The 15,726-nt window shown below is 39.4% G+C and overlaps 1 protein-coding gene across 2 annotated transcripts in view; it reads right to left on the bottom strand.

Moving 5' to 3' along the window:
- Positions 1–14,403, bottom strand: part of LOC105034030 (protein ACCUMULATION AND REPLICATION OF CHLOROPLASTS 6, chloroplastic) — a 50,336-nt gene extending 35,933 nt beyond the window's left edge. Inside the window, exons 1-5 of one of the 2 annotated variants that reach the window (XM_010909053.3) lie at positions 13,920–14,403; positions 13,383–13,838; positions 12,147–12,407; positions 11,082–12,042; positions 10,174–10,316 (exon numbers count right to left, since the gene is read on the bottom strand). In XM_010909053.3, the coding sequence (XP_010907355.1) occupies positions 10,174–10,316; positions 11,082–12,042; positions 12,147–12,407; positions 13,383–13,838; positions 13,920–14,252 (2,154 nt within the window). In that variant the 5' untranslated portion in view covers positions 14,253–14,403. The remainder of the gene's footprint in view (positions 1–10,173; positions 10,317–11,081; positions 12,043–12,146; positions 12,408–13,382; positions 13,839–13,919) is intronic. The other variant, XM_010909054.3, reaches the window with a different exon arrangement.
- Between the last annotated feature and the right edge of the window lie 1,323 nt (positions 14,404–15,726).

Raw genomic sequence — 15,726 nt, 5'->3', positions numbered from 1 at the left:
ATTGGTCACTGCTGAGGAAATCTTGAAAAGTTTAAAGGACACTGTTCTTGCTGTGGAGCAAGCATCTTTCATGAGAAAGTCTACTTGAAAGAAAAAAGAATAAACCTGTGAAGAAGCAGAAGGAGAACAGGCCAAAGAAGGCTGTAGATAAAGAAAAGTATTTTCACTACAGTACTGACGGCCATTGGAAAGGGAACTGTCCACTATACTTGGAAAGTCTAAAGACCAAGGATGACAAACCTTTAGAAGGTATGTCAAGTGTGCTCGTAATTGAATCTAACCTAACGATTTTTTCTACTTCTAGTTGGGCATTGGACTCCAGTTCTAGTGCTCATATATGTACTTTAATGCAGGATCTAATAAAAAATAGGAGATTGAGACAAAGTGATATGATCCTTCAGATCGACAATGGAGCAAAGGTTGCTACAGAAGTTGTTGGCACCTATCCTCTTCGATTACCGTCAGTATTTAGATTAGATTTAAAAGGTTATTTTGACCTGTAGCTAGCCAGAATTTCATTTTTGTATCTGTACTAGCACAAGATAGATTTGATTTCTATTTTAAAAAAAAAATTATTTCATTTATTAGGAAATAAATTTATTGCATGGATCTTTTAATTAATAGTCTTTATCACTTGCATGTTGATGCAAATATGAATATAAACGAGCAAATAGTGAGTGCTTAGATCAAAAGAGACCCAAAAATGAAGTTAACCAAAAGTATATGTGGCATCTTAGGCTCAACCATCTTGGAGAGAACAGGATAAACAAATTGAAAAAAGATGGGGTCCTTGATTCCTTTAATTTTGAGTCATATACAGCTTGTGAATCTTGCTTTCGAGAAAAAATGGCCAAGTTATCCTTTGTGGGACATAAGGAAAAAGCCACTAATATACTTGCCCTGATACACACCGATGTGTGTGGGTCATTTGATGTGTAGGCCAAAGATGATTATAGCTACTTCATTATCTTTACCGATGATCTATCACAGTACGGATATGTATTTCTGATGAGACATAAGTCTGAAGCCTGTGAAAAGTTCAAAAAATTCAGAAATGAAGTAGAAAAACAAACGGACAAATCCATTAAGATTTTTCGATCAAATCGAAGTGGGGAATACCTTAGTCGAGCATTTCTAAGATATCTTAAGGATAATAGCAGTCTCTCAATGGACTCCTCTTGATACACCTCAACTCAATGAGATATCCGAAAGGAGGAATGGGATCCGATCAGATATGATCAGATCCATAATGAGCTTCACTGATTTACCCTTATATCTTTGGAGACATGCCTTATCAACCGAAATATATCTATTAAATAAGATTTCTTCTAAATCTGTTCCTACCACATCATATGAGATATGGCACAGCAAGAAGCCGAGTCTAAGTCATCTAAAGACTTGAGGATGTCTAGCTTATGTGAAAAGACAGATGACTGACAAATTACAGGATAGATCTGTTATAGCTCGCTTTATAAGATATCCGAAAAAATTCATAAGATACTACTTTTACTTTCTATATGATCATAATATGATTGTGAATTGTCATACCATATTCCTAAAAAAATAATTTACCCAGAATGGTGGCAGTGGGAGGTTCATTAAGCTCGAAGAGAAAGTTTCTGAAGAACAGCGAGCTGTAGATCCTCAAGAACTTATTATTGATGAGCCAGTAATTAATGTTCCTCCACCACCTTGAAGATCTAGTAGGATCTTCCATTCTTCTGAAAGATACATGGGTATACTTATGGAGGATGTAGAAGAAATATTCCTTATGGGAGATAAAGATTATGGAGATGATCCGAATACCTTTGACGATGTGATATCCGACATCGATTCTGAGAAAGGATTAGATGCAATAAAGTCAGAGATTAACTCGATGCATTCGAACCAAGTATGGACCTTAGTAGATCCACCAGAGGGTATAGTACCCATTGGGTGTAAATGAATCTACAAAAGAAAAATAAATACAGATGGTAAGATAGAGACCTATAAAGCTAAGCTCGTAGCAAAAGATTATAGTCAGTACGACGGCATTGACTATCAAAAAACCTTCTCGTCTGTAGCTATATTTAAATCTATCTGCACTCTACTTACTGTTGTAACTTATTATGATTATGAAATCTGACAGATGGATGTGAAAACTGCTTTCCTAAATGGATATCTTGAGAAAGATATCTATATAGAGCAACCTTTAGGTTTCACTTCCGATGATGTGGATCACAGAGTCTGCAAGCTGCAAAGATCCATATACGGATCAAAGCAAGCTTCTCGGAGTTGGAATCTTCGTTTTAATGAAGCGATCAAATCGTTTGATTTCATTGAAAACAAAGAGAAACCCTGTGTATACAAAAGAGTCAGTGGGAGCGCAATAACATTCCTCGTACTGTACGTGGATGATATCCTCCTTATTGAGAATGATATTCTCATGCTGACCTTGATCAAAGGATGGTTGTCTAAGAAACTCCATTAAAGACCTACGGAAAGCATTCTATATTCTTGAAATAAAGGTCTATAAGGATAGATCTAAAAGGATGCGAGTCTGTCATAAAAGCTGTACAAAAAAAAATACTGAAAAGGTTCAGTATGGAAAACTTTAAAAAGAGACTTCTATCTCTTAGACATGGTATTCATCTTTCCAAAACGATGTGTCCAACCACATCTGAAGAAATTCAACGCATGAGTAGAATTCCTTATGCCTCGACTATAGGGAGCCTCATGTATGCGATACTGTGTAATTGACCTGATATTGCCCTTACTGTGACCATCACGAGCAGGCATCAGTCAAATCCAGACAAGCACTAGACCGCTATGAAGAACATCCTTAAGTACTGGAGAAGAACTAAAGATTTGTTCTTAATCTTTGAAGGAGGATCTCAGTTGCGAGTCGAGAAGTATACTGATTTAGACTTCATGTCTGATTCTGATGATAAAAAATCTACAATAGGGTATGTGTTCGTACGCAATGATGGTGCAATCAGCTAGAAGAGTTTCAAGCAGCCCATCATAGCAGATTTGACCACAGAAGCTGAATATGTCACTGCTTCGGATGCTGCGAAGGAAGGCTTCTGATTCAAAAAATTCATCACAAAGCTTGGTATAATGACATTGGATGCCATACCATTGTACTACGACAATAATAGAGCCATAGTACTTGCTAAGGAGCTCAAATTTCATCAGAAATCCAAGTACATTGAGCAGCGGTTCCACATCATACGCATCTCGAAAAAATATATCGAAGTATAAAGAGTAAACTCTGCAGACAACATAACAGACCCACTGACAAAGCAGTTGAACCAGCCAAAGATGGAAATCTATCTTGAGAAGATGGGACTTAGATTAATGGTCAACTGACTTTAGTCCAAGTGGAAGATTATTGGATGTATACCCTAAAAGCCAATCTGACAAACACATTGTATTATTCGAGGATACAAATTTATACTTAAAATATTGATTTGAAGAATAAATGGATAGTCTTTATTTTTCATTCAAGTATAATGTGTCCTTAAATCGTCCAAAGAATTAATGCTTAAGATACATATTCTCAAAGAATTGAAAATTAGAGACATGTATAATTAATTCCTAAATTGCTTTCAGTCATAGTATCATCATGAGGATGGTGATCGATCCGGATAGATCGATGCATAAATCGCTTCCTTCACAGTAGATGAGTCTCTAGTCTACAGTATAGAGACACTGAGCGGCAAGTGTGAAAAATTGTTAGAAAACAACTAATACTGAGCATGACCATATGAGAGATCACGTGGATTCTACTCTAATCGTCAGTGATCATCTCAATGCTGTAGTTGTGCGAGTAGTCCTTTGACCTACAATAGCATGACTACTCACAGTGAGGCTGCTAGAGTTTGACTGCACAGAAACATGGCCTCTTAGCCATTTGAATCCTTGTGTATTTTGACGACAGTTGGTTCACTATAGGAGCAGGATGTACATCTAAATGAAATTTATCGATCTTGAGAGAGGAATAGTCCTATGGAATTCGAGAAGCTAAGTCCTTAAATCTATGGCCATAATAGTGTGATTGATGGAAAGAAGTTTTCATGAGAATCACTATTGAAGTTGACCTGATTGAATCTATCATATGACTGATGTTGAAGTTTGACAATTTATCCATGACCTGCCATCTAATCGAAACTCACGATAGAGAGACTAAATCGCACAGGAACTACACCTAGAGGTTCTTTTTCAGTTCTGCTGGGTTACCACTACATACTGCTAGGTATCACTGGTGGATTTGAGAGCTCTCTAGGATTATTCTGGATCGACAATCCTTATTAGGCAAGAGTGAAATCATTCCAATCCATTGAAAAGAGTTTCAATGATACTATGATGGAGATTATGATATATATCTCACTATCAGATAGAATTGAATCTATAGGATCACACAACAAAGCGATTTGATCTGGATTAAACAATTGGGCTTAAAGTTACAATTGGATTAGGAAAAATCCTATTAGATTTAAGAGAATCTTGCTAGTACATGGTTCAACCTAATTCTTTTTTAGACTTGGATTGCTTATTTGATAAGAATTAATTTGAGTCAATTACCTGCATTCAACCTAATTGAATTAGATTCAATGGGCTTCAAATATTAGCTGCCCAATAGGTTTGGATCAAGTCAAGATAGGGGCTTAATCCCCTAACTAACTCACTCCTTTATCAAGATGAGGCGCCACTTGATATGATCAAGATGGGCGGCACATGATGGAATACCGTGTAAGAAAGAAAGGAAGAGAGGGGCGGGCGCCCTCCTCTCTTTTTCCACGTGAACAATTCCTAAGTAGGTGCCAAGAGTTGGCAGCCCCTTATCCTTATTAGGTGTGGATTAGGGAGGTCTTTTAGATCAATTAAAATAGGAATCCTAATGCGATTAGGATTAGTCCTTTAAACCAGATTTGTTTTTTGGTTAGGACTCAAACTAACCATCTATTTAAAGGACCCAACCCTTGGTCTTTAAAACAGAATTTCAGATCACAAGATAGTGCCTCCCTAGCCTCCACACGCCCCTCTTTCTTCCACTTCACGTCCTCACATCCAAAATTATTTTGGGCATCCCATCATCCAATGCCCAGGATTGGTTGGGTGTCCCCTCTCTTCCATCTGATTTCTAGTTCTTGATTGTTACAAGATCAAGAAAGAAAGATCAACAAGAAGAAAAGAAAAGGGAAGATCAAGGAAAAAATCAAAGGTTGATCAAAGGATCACAAGCTTGATTCAGATACGCAGCAAAAATCCAACTTAAAGAAAAAGGATCTTTATTAAGAGGACCAATCCAGATTGATCCTGAGTGGATACCCGTAGAGGCCAGATATTTGTGTGGCTAAGGAAGAATCTATTCATCTTCCAGTTCCAGATTTGAAGAAAAGAAAAGCGAAACAAATGTGATACGATCATATATTTTATTTTTAGCATAAAATCAACATGTATTAATTTCTGCATATGAACTAGATCCCTAGATACTTTGTTCTATGCATGCATGTCCTAGATTAAAAGGTGTTTTAATCTATTATTCCACTGCATCATTTCAAAAAGAAGTTTTTGAAATCCACATGCATGCACATCCTACGAAATTCCAACAATCCCATATCTATCATATGTAAGATTTAATCAGCTCGAGTTTAAATCGTGAGATCTCACGAAAATCCTTCACCATCAATCACATCACCGTGGGCACGATCTTAAGAACTCGACTTTATAAATCACATAGGACTATCTTTTAACTACTAAGATCGATAGATCCCATCTAGGTGCCTCCCTATTCCTACAGCAAACCTACTGCAACCAACATGCACCACAAAAATCCATATGACTAGGAGACCCAGTGAATGTACAATCAAACTGCAGCAATCTCACTATAAATAGCCGAGGCACCGCAGATCAAAGAATCACTCATACTACTACAGCATCGAGAAAGTCACTGACGAGTAGATATCCAAATGACTTTTCGTACTGATCATACTCTATACTGATATTCTCTAACAACCACTTGCACTCTCGCTCCAGTGTCCCCACACTGTAGACTCAATACTTATCTATCCAAAAGGAAGCGATCTATGCATGAACCTCACCGGATCAATCACCATCTCCGTGATGATCCATCGATCGAAAGCAACTTAGAAATTAACCATCAATGGCACATGCCTCAAATTCTTTAACTCTTGAAAATATACGTCATCATCTTATTAATTTCTTGAACAATTCAAGGATACATAACACAAGAATGGATATAAAATGACCAATTTTATTAATGAATAAATAAGTCAAGTACAAATTTATGCCTTAAAAAGTATACAATATATCAGCCAGACTGACTTTTAAGGCATATATCTAACAGGGACAACTGAGACACCCTCCACACCGTTGGGACGTAAAATCTTGCATTATTCTATCTCCTTCTCTCTTAATATCTATAACCTCATCTTTTAAACTCTTATCTAGAATAGTCCTAATCTATTTTTATTCCTATCTTACTTGGTATACAAAAGTTTATAACCTATTTTACTAACTTCCATAGCTTTTCTTCTATCCAGTTAGTCTCATGTAGGCAAGCTATGTTAACCATCCGCTAGACATTGTTCCATCAATTTTCTTATCAATGACCCTATATTCCATATTACTAAATATTTTCCTAGAACAACATTTTTTACCTACAACCATCCATTAAACTATGAGAACCCTTGCCTACTTCTCCCCACACTAGGGCATTGATGCAGCGAGTCGCTTTTGAAACACCCTGGTAGCTCGCTCACTTTTCACTGCACCTAGGGTCTAACGCAGTGTGTAGGGTACTCCCCAATAGCATTTTTATGTAGATTCATGTTCATTGGATGTGACTAAAATTTTATGCTAGATATTAACCTACCTCAACCCTCCATCTGGGTTTGAGATAGGCTATGTACAAAACATAAGTGGTGTTTCTAGGGCTGGAAATGGGCCGAGCTGGGCTGGACCGCACCCCCACCCAAGCCCGACCTGAAATATTTTTTCGGGCTTTAGGCCATGCCTAGGCCCAAAAATTTTCTAAAATTTTAGGCTTGAGCCCAGCCTGACCCGAATCCAATCAAGCCAGCCTGAACATCAGAACAACAGGATGTGGGACACTGGAACACGGAACCCAATCTTCAACAAGGGCTACCTTCTCATCCTGAGAGCTAACTTTGGAGGATTTCTCAAGTAGACATTCTATTTGTTTCCACAAATAAAACACCACAGCTAAATGCTAACATTAAATTCAGAACAATAACCACTGTAGCAGAAGTAAATAAGACCATGTTGATGGACAAGGCACCTTCTCGGACCTATCACACCATCCTACTGGTTTAAGTGGGGTAGCTGCTTCTGTTGATAGTTGCAGAGGGGCGGCACATAGGTAGCTTTTAGAGACCACAGGCTTAGAGGTATGATTGGTAGCAGGTATAAGTATATATCTGGTCCAAGTAAAAGAATGCTTCTTGTTTGAATGCTTAGGGATGCTCAACTTGCTTCACTATTTAGCCCCCTTCACTATTTTACTACGGAACAGAGGACATTAAGCCTTATATTCGGGTTAATTGACTAAAGCAATTAGCCAAAGCTAACTGGCTAATTGACTAGGATCGGGCCAACTCAAGCCGAATATTCGAGCTAAACCAATTTGAATAGGGAACTGGGCTCAAGCCGGATATTCAGGCCTACTAATCGGACTGGAATTTGGGCCCGAGCCCAAGCCAAATATATAAGATAAACAGGCTTTATATTTAGGCCCAAGCCCAGCTTGAATTGTTTTGAGCCCAGTCCGAAGCCCAACCGATGTCGATCCAAGCCTAGTTCCAGCCCTAGATGTTTCTGGCAAAATAATATTATCGAGAACATCTTTTTTGGATTCCTAGTTCCTTCTTAACATGGACTCTCTACTAACCCATCCTCCTATTCCTTTACAACTGATTGAACCTATGGAACTTGCATCTCATAACATATCATGCTCCTTCCTGGCCAATTATCAAGCACCCTACCATGATCAAGTAGTAACGAAAAGAATAAAGAAAGTTCTGGATAGAAGCTATCCTTTGCCTGAGAATGAGGGGGAAAAAAGGAATATTACATCTACTGATCTTTATATCATTTGATAAATCATAAGATATGATATTTATTATTTAGTCAAAAGAATAAAATACAAATACTATGCATGTGCTTATCTTATCAACCTTTACAATGGGCATGGCACTAACAAATAATAAGAAAAATGATATTATTTACTCATGTTATGGTCACAAATATAAATTTCTGAACAATTTATATATTTTGGTAGTTATAAAATATATAATTTTGAACTGCTATAGAGAATTGATTTTTTCTAATTTATTATGTTAATTAGCATCCAATGACATGAACAATCGCCCATGGTAATCCATGCTGAAATAATGTTCATAAGTGCTCAAAACACTATGCACAGCCACTTTGTGAGGAAAAGGAAAAACAAAAAGCTTAGGCCTATCCATGTTCACCCCTCTCAGTACCATGGATTACACGGAATGTAACTGGGTGATGACCTTTTTAATCTCAGTCAAACTTCTATTTTCTTGGCCCTACATATATTTGTGTGTATATGTATGCATGTGTGTGTGTGTGTGTGCACGTGTGTTTATGGGTATACATGTATTATGCACACATAGATGCATTATATACATATACATATACATACATACATACATACATGTATGTATGTATGTATGTATGTATGCATGCGCATGCATACTAGTATAAATATGTATATATGTGTGTGTCATCAAATATTAAATTTTTGATCCAGGATTTAACAATTGGATTTAGCAATTCCAAAGTCTGTTATGCTATTCAAAGGTACATGGAATTGATTTTGATCTGTGCCTCAAAAAATTGGTAGAAACCAAAAATCATATGTTTCGAAGATTTCTAACCCCATGAACCAAGTGGGTCGAGCAATCAAGGGTATTAATGAGTTAGCATGCTAAAATACATACTAGTCCATATAAACTGAAAATCCACTTGATTAATGGATATTTTAAGACAGTGGTAGATTTGAATTTAATGGGTTTTGATGATCGGACCATGGCAAAACAAAGAATCAACTATTAAATCTGTCCGTATGTGCAATGGTTTGAATCTGTATCTTCCTTCCACTCATCAAGGGTTATACTCTTTAACAACCTGAGTATTTTCAGAGTTCTTTTCTACAAAAGCCAGCTATGCTCACCAATCTTGCTCTTTTATTTTCTTAAGTTGCAAAAATTGAAAACTGCAAAAGAACCTCCCTCCTCCTATCCTGTTCCACATGCCCATACCATCCTACTTAGAGATTGTGTTATCCTAAAACAGTGCGATTTTCGTACATACTTTTCTGTCCTAATATTACTACTATATATCCATCTCAAGCTTTCAATCTGTCCCACATGTAACCAATGCGCTGATCCATATGGCATTTGGCAATTAGACAACTAAATTAAATAACTAAGCAATTACCATTAAGTAACTCTCTGGTTCATCCACTCCAATTTCACCTTAACATGTATGTAGTGGTCTATATTCCCATTATGCTGCCTAACAGACACAAAGTAATCAATTATGACTATAACAAGTTGTCTCTTGGCCATCAATTCTAGCTAAGACCCATTTACATTTGTCTCTTGGCCATCCATTCTAACTAAGACCTATTTAAATTTATCTTCCAACAAAAGTTGCAATTCTACGTAATTCAAATAAAATCATACATTGTTGCCGAAAGCTTTTCTCTGTTCTGATCAGCATTTAATTATATTCTTGTCTCATCAATTAGCATTACACTATAATAGTTCCTGAATTTTGTTTTGCATTCATGTCCAAAAAATTGTCATGAGGAAAGGTAAATACTAAATACCAATCCAGGATACAACCCTCAAAAAACCATGGCCTCACTTTTCTGGCCACATCTACTTAAAGAACTTGTTGTTACAAATCAAACAGAACCAATCGCAATAATATTAACAAAACATTTGTTTAAATTTTTCCAGTTGACAATGTGAGAAATTGGCTAGAAGGCTGCAGTTTTGGGAAATTTTCATTTTTTCTGGAAAAACTAAATAAGCGAAAAGTTCATCATATCACTTGTCAGTTCCAGAAACACAGCCCATGATAGTCGTAATAAAAGTTTGAGTATCTCACCTCTGGCAGTTTTATGAGACAATGATCCGGTCCCAAAGCTTGGGATTTCACATTTTGCCACTTGTGAACTAGAGTTTCCGCAAGCCTTGCATCCATCTTAGGTGCTTCTTCTCCCAAGTTCTCAACCATAGGGACATCTGAACCTAGAAAGTTAAAATAAGAAGGCCCTGACTAAGAAAGTTTGTGAAGAGATAATGTGAAAAACATAAAAGAATGCTATGAAGAAGCATAGTTACTTCTAATTCACCCCAAAAAATAACTACTTCAAGTAAAAATCATGGTTTGAAAATCCTATCCTGAGTGGGAATATCAAAATAACAGCCAAACTCCTTTAATAATTCAATAAACAAAAAGAAAAGGAAAAACTAAAATAAGTTAAAAGAGTGCTTTTGCATCATCTTATTGTTCATTGCTCTCACTAGCAAAATATCCTTTTCATTTGACTATTTTTATCCTTCAAAATTTGGATGCTTTAAACCAGGTGGCAGAGGAACTTAATTTTATGCATAATACTTTAGATGGTTACAAAATAGCAAAATATCATCCTTCAAAATAAGGAAAAGAAACCTTCTTTGAACTTTTGGGCTAACTACAGCTTCCTTGAATTTCCTAACAAGTAGGAGAAACAGCACTAGTGAGGAAAACAAAAAAAAAGTAATACTGAATAAAAGGAGGTTGCAGGTGCATACAATGCTAGATCTATAATGCGACCAGTGATGAAACAAAGTTGTGGATAGACTGTCCTAACTACTAGGGAAATATTATGTGGTGCATGTACAAAATGTTTGGCCTTGTGAATGCAGTCCAGACACACTTTTACTTTAAGATCAGAAACTAGAAGCCAACAATTTTCCTCAACTTTCAGCTCTATAGTTGCAAAGTAAAGGTATTGGGGTGTTACACATTACCTAAATTGACGACATTAGCAGCCATTGCTGAACCTGTCTCTTTCTTAGCAACAGGCAACACATTTTTTCCAGGTAAATGCTTGAGCCCAGCTAGAGTTACTAGTCCAACCACAACGCCAGCACACATTATCTTGACACTAGCATTTTTTATATCATACATTAAATCTTGCTCATTTAACTCTTCAGAATTAAGATTTCCAGAAGCCTCAGCCTCAAAACCTGAACTAACTTGATTAATCTTTACCCCTGACTCGTTTGTTTGTATCTCAGTAACAGAATCATGTGAATCATTAACTTCCTCTTTGCTCGATCTTTCTAATTTGTTGACCAGTGGAAACACTTTCCGCAATGCCTGAAGTGCACTTGACTTAGCGTTACCAAGTGCAGCCGTAGCCTCAGCCCCAATGTTTGCTATGGCAGCTGCTGCAGCTAAAGGTGAACTACCACCACCTTCCATCCTTTCCAGATACCTAAGGACTGTGGAGTCATCATAGTAGTCTCCAAGCTTGAACTGTATATCTTGAGTATTTCTAAACCTGGGAAAAACCACTTCCATTAGCCAAGCCTCTAACATTTTGCAAAGCCCTGGAAGAAGATCGTTATCCTTGTCAATGCTAGAATTATCCGCAATGAATTCTACAATTGCTGGATTTCTGTATGGCGAGGTCTCGCTATCTATGCCTAACCACATGCGGCATGCATCAAGATCTCCCAAAAGCAGTGAACAAAGCCCTCTCTCAAGTGCAAAGTCTATCTCATGGTCAGCCTTTGTAGTGTACTCAGAAACAGAACGTAACAGAGCAGCCTTTGTCTGCTGAAGTTGTAGAAAAAGATCATCTGCTTTCTTGACAAGTTGAGGTTCCTTCCCCACAAACGCCTGGGCAACCAAAGCAAGTGCCACACCATAGACTTCAGAACTCTCTGGTCTTATATTATTTGGAGTTGCATAAAACAATTGTACCTTTACGCCATAGAAACAAAAGAACAGGAAACCTCATAAAGAGGCACTCATATGACTTCAATAACAATGAAAATACAGACTTCTACGAGAACTGTCACATATACCTGCTCAGCTGCAGTCATGCGTAGAAATGATTCATTCATGAAGTCTTCACGAGTAAATCCACCTCCAATCACAGCAGCACCACCCCTACCAACAGTCCACAATATGTTGCGCACACCATGAAGACCTTCCTCCCGTTGTATTTGGTGCTTGCCATCAAGAGGCAATGCCAGGAGTTCCAGAACACAACAAGGGGTAATTTCTTCTAATGTTTCATCAATCTGTGCCTGCAGGTCTGATGCAAGGTTGCTTGCTCCTTCCTCCTGTTTACATGAGATTCTCATTCAGTTATTTCGTATCAGGAATAATGGTTCCAGAAGCATAATGCTAGACTCAAAATATGTACAAACTTGATTTCTCTCTCTCTCTCTCGGGGTATTATGTGCTTGCAACATTTACACTATTTGCTCTTTCTTTTTCTTAGTTTTCCTCTTTCCTTTGTGAGGAAAGAAACAGATGGAAGATCCAAGATGACCTACTTCCTCCAGTGTTACAGTGGAATGCTTTAATAATGCATAACAGCTTTTGCTCCTTGTTTTGCCAGAAATGAACATGATGCATTTAATATTCAAATGAATAAAAAAAGCAATAGGAAAAAAAAAATATTACAATAGAAACAAGTATGTTCAAATAAATGAGCTTCAGATTTGTGCATCAGTACCTTCATGTGGTTTTTCTTGTCACATAATTTACAATCAATGAGTTTGCAGATTATATTCTCTTGGTAAATTAGTTGCGTAAATCCACATCCTGATTTTTACTCATGCCATTAAAAGAAGAGACAATCAGACTTCCAGTTCCTCCAAGGAATGAATATAAACAAGCAACTTTAGTAAAAGAAGAGGGATGTGTTTCAGCACTGCAGTGAAGTCCTCGTTTGAAAAATGTCATGCAGGAGACAGGAGACAATGCAGCTGCATTTGGATGCTTCATTTGCAACTAGGGAAATCATGTAAGGGAAGAGCTTGTCTTTTAAATTAAGCAGGGTTACAGGGTGATTCCCCAAAAACCAATCTGTAACATCTTAAAGGCCACATATTTCCCAACAATTGAACTCCAGAGCGTCCTATTTAAAATAGTGAACTGACACGATATGCATTGCATTCGGAAAACGTTCAGGATTTAACTTTAATAATGATGACAGATAGAGAATCTGCATTAATGTTTATGTTCAAACAATCAGCGACGAGGAGAACAATATCTCAAGAGCTCGCGAAGAAGATGCAAACTTTCTTTACCTGCAGGAGCTTCAAGGCCCTCTCGAGGACCTCGCAACACCCGATGAAATCCGGCGGTCTCAAAGCCATGGCATCCCTAGAGAGGTCCACATACGCTAGCGCCATGGCCAGCACCACGTCCTGCTTGAAAGACTTGGACAGGCGCTCGAGCAGAAGGCTTGTACCCACTCGAAGGACCACCTCCGTCTCCCCAGCCTCCTGCAACAAACACAGCGCGCCGGGGATCTTATCCCAGGGGACGTGAGTGGTGGGCGTGGAGTTGGGATCGTCGTCAAGGCCAAGATTGTAGTCGCCACGGGAGGTGGGGTTGGAGAGGGTGTCGCAGGCGGCCTGGAGGATCTGGCGACGAGCGATGAGGGTCTCTGTGCTGAAGCCATACTGCGGGGGCTTGGAAACCCTAGCCTCGAAGGCTCGCCGGATGCCGTCGCCGAGGAAGTGGCTCTCAGCCCCGAGCACCTGAAACAACTCACAGAATAATGGATTAGAATCAGGGGTTGGATTGATGTGGCGAGCTGGAGAGAGAAGGAAATTTGCGACCTTGTAGAAGTCGAGGGGGAGCGCGACGGTGCGGTCAGCGGTGGCGGGGGGGAGGAGGGAGAGGACGGCGGGGTTGGGAGAGGAGGGCCGCGAGGGCTTGGTGGCGGTGGGGAGGAAGTGGAAGTCGCCGAGGAGGCGGTCAGCCCATTTGCTGGCCCGGCACGCGGTGGTGATGGCAGGCTTCTTGTTGGGTTCGAGGAGAGGCAAGAAAGGCTTGGAGAGTGTCTGCGAGGCGGAGGAGGAGGAGGAGGAGGCGGGGGTGGGTTTGGAGAAGAATGGGGATGGGCAGCAGAGGTGGGAGAAGCCAACGCAGTTGAGGGTGAGGGCGTCCATTGGGAAGGGGAGGAGGACGAGGGTGGTCACAGTTCAGAAACCTCGGATGCTCATGGGGGTTGCAGACTACTCGGATCGCTACTTCGATTATCTCAGCTCTCCGAGCATAAAACTTGCACACCCAAACTGAGACATGGAGTTCATTTTTTCTTTTTTTTTTTTTTTATTGTGCCTCGGATTTTGAGGCAGAGGTGAAATTGCGAGGTGGTCGGTACCTCAGCTCGCAGCCGTGGAGTCTGGATCAGTATTTTATCATCAGAATAAAATTTTTTTTATCAAAATAATAAATTTAAAAAAATTAATTATTAAAATAATATTTTTTTTAAATTATTTAATAAAATATTATTTAAAATAAAATCATCTCGTTGTAGGATGATTTTGTGTGCTAACTCAACAACGTCACGTTAGGTAGATCGATCGGTGTTGCAATCAATCTCCGATGAGATGATCGGCAGTGAGCCGAGTTGTGGTGCCTGAGTGGTGGACGACAGAAAATATGCAAAATAAGTCCTCTTGTCAAAAGTTGTCGGATGAAAAACCTTTCGATAGTTAAGTTAGTCGAAGAAAGGGGACAACCGAGAGCCAAAAGCGAGAGCAAAATCTTATCTTTCAAAAGTTTTTGTGGTCCACCGTAACTTACTACTTTATATAGAGTGAGCAAAGCTGTTACTATGTAACTCCTGCCTCCAAACATTCAAAACGTGGGAGTTATGATATTTAGTGGATGGTTACCTCATTATTCGCTATTAAGACCGAGTAATGGGCTGCTCGTGGGTGACTATTATGTTCTATATTTGCGTGTAGTTAATGTTTGTGCCAAATAACTATTATTTAATCTTAGGATTTAAATAGTCGGTGTTGGTGCAAAAATCCGCTTGCGCCGGAGAAGCTGGAGTCGAGGGAGTCGCGGTCGCCATCGGGACCTGCAAAAGAAGTCTAAACCGGAGGTGGGGTTGCTCTGGCAAGACCCTCCAACGCTCAAGTCAGTTCTCTGCCTCAACAAGAATGGAGTGCTCGAACGAAAATTTTAATAGAGTTTTGGGATAGAAAATAGAGCTTATAGAATAACGTATTTGGGGTCCCCTTTTATAGGCAAAAAGGGGGCAGTAGACTGATAGTGACATCGTAACCGTCTGGCAGTGGACTGCCTGGAGTCAGGCGGAGTTTGTTGCAAAGAGTAATGGAGTGGGATCGTGGCCACCGCCGAAACGTGACACGTGGAGTCTGTTGCGGGTAGTGGAACGGCGTCCGTTGTCGCGACTTGTCAGGAGGTGGGAGGAATCGCGCGGTATCCGTCGCAGGGAGTGGAGCAGAATCGTAGTCATTATAGCGATCTGCCAGGGAGTGATGGAGCCGCATGAAATCTGTCGCAGGAGGTGGAGCAGTATCGTGGCCGTTGCTGCGGCCCATCAGCGGGTCCAGGCCTGTCGGCCGAAGTCTGGCTGGAGTGTCTGGCGGAAAGAGGTGACTGGCC

This window comes from Elaeis guineensis, chromosome 16, assembly GCF_000442705.2.
Source record: "Elaeis guineensis isolate ETL-2024a chromosome 16, EG11, whole genome shotgun sequence".
In the NCBI taxonomy this organism is placed as follows: Eukaryota; Viridiplantae; Streptophyta; class Magnoliopsida; order Arecales; family Arecaceae; genus Elaeis; species Elaeis guineensis.
This window is presented reverse-complemented; position numbering and strand designations above follow the sequence as displayed.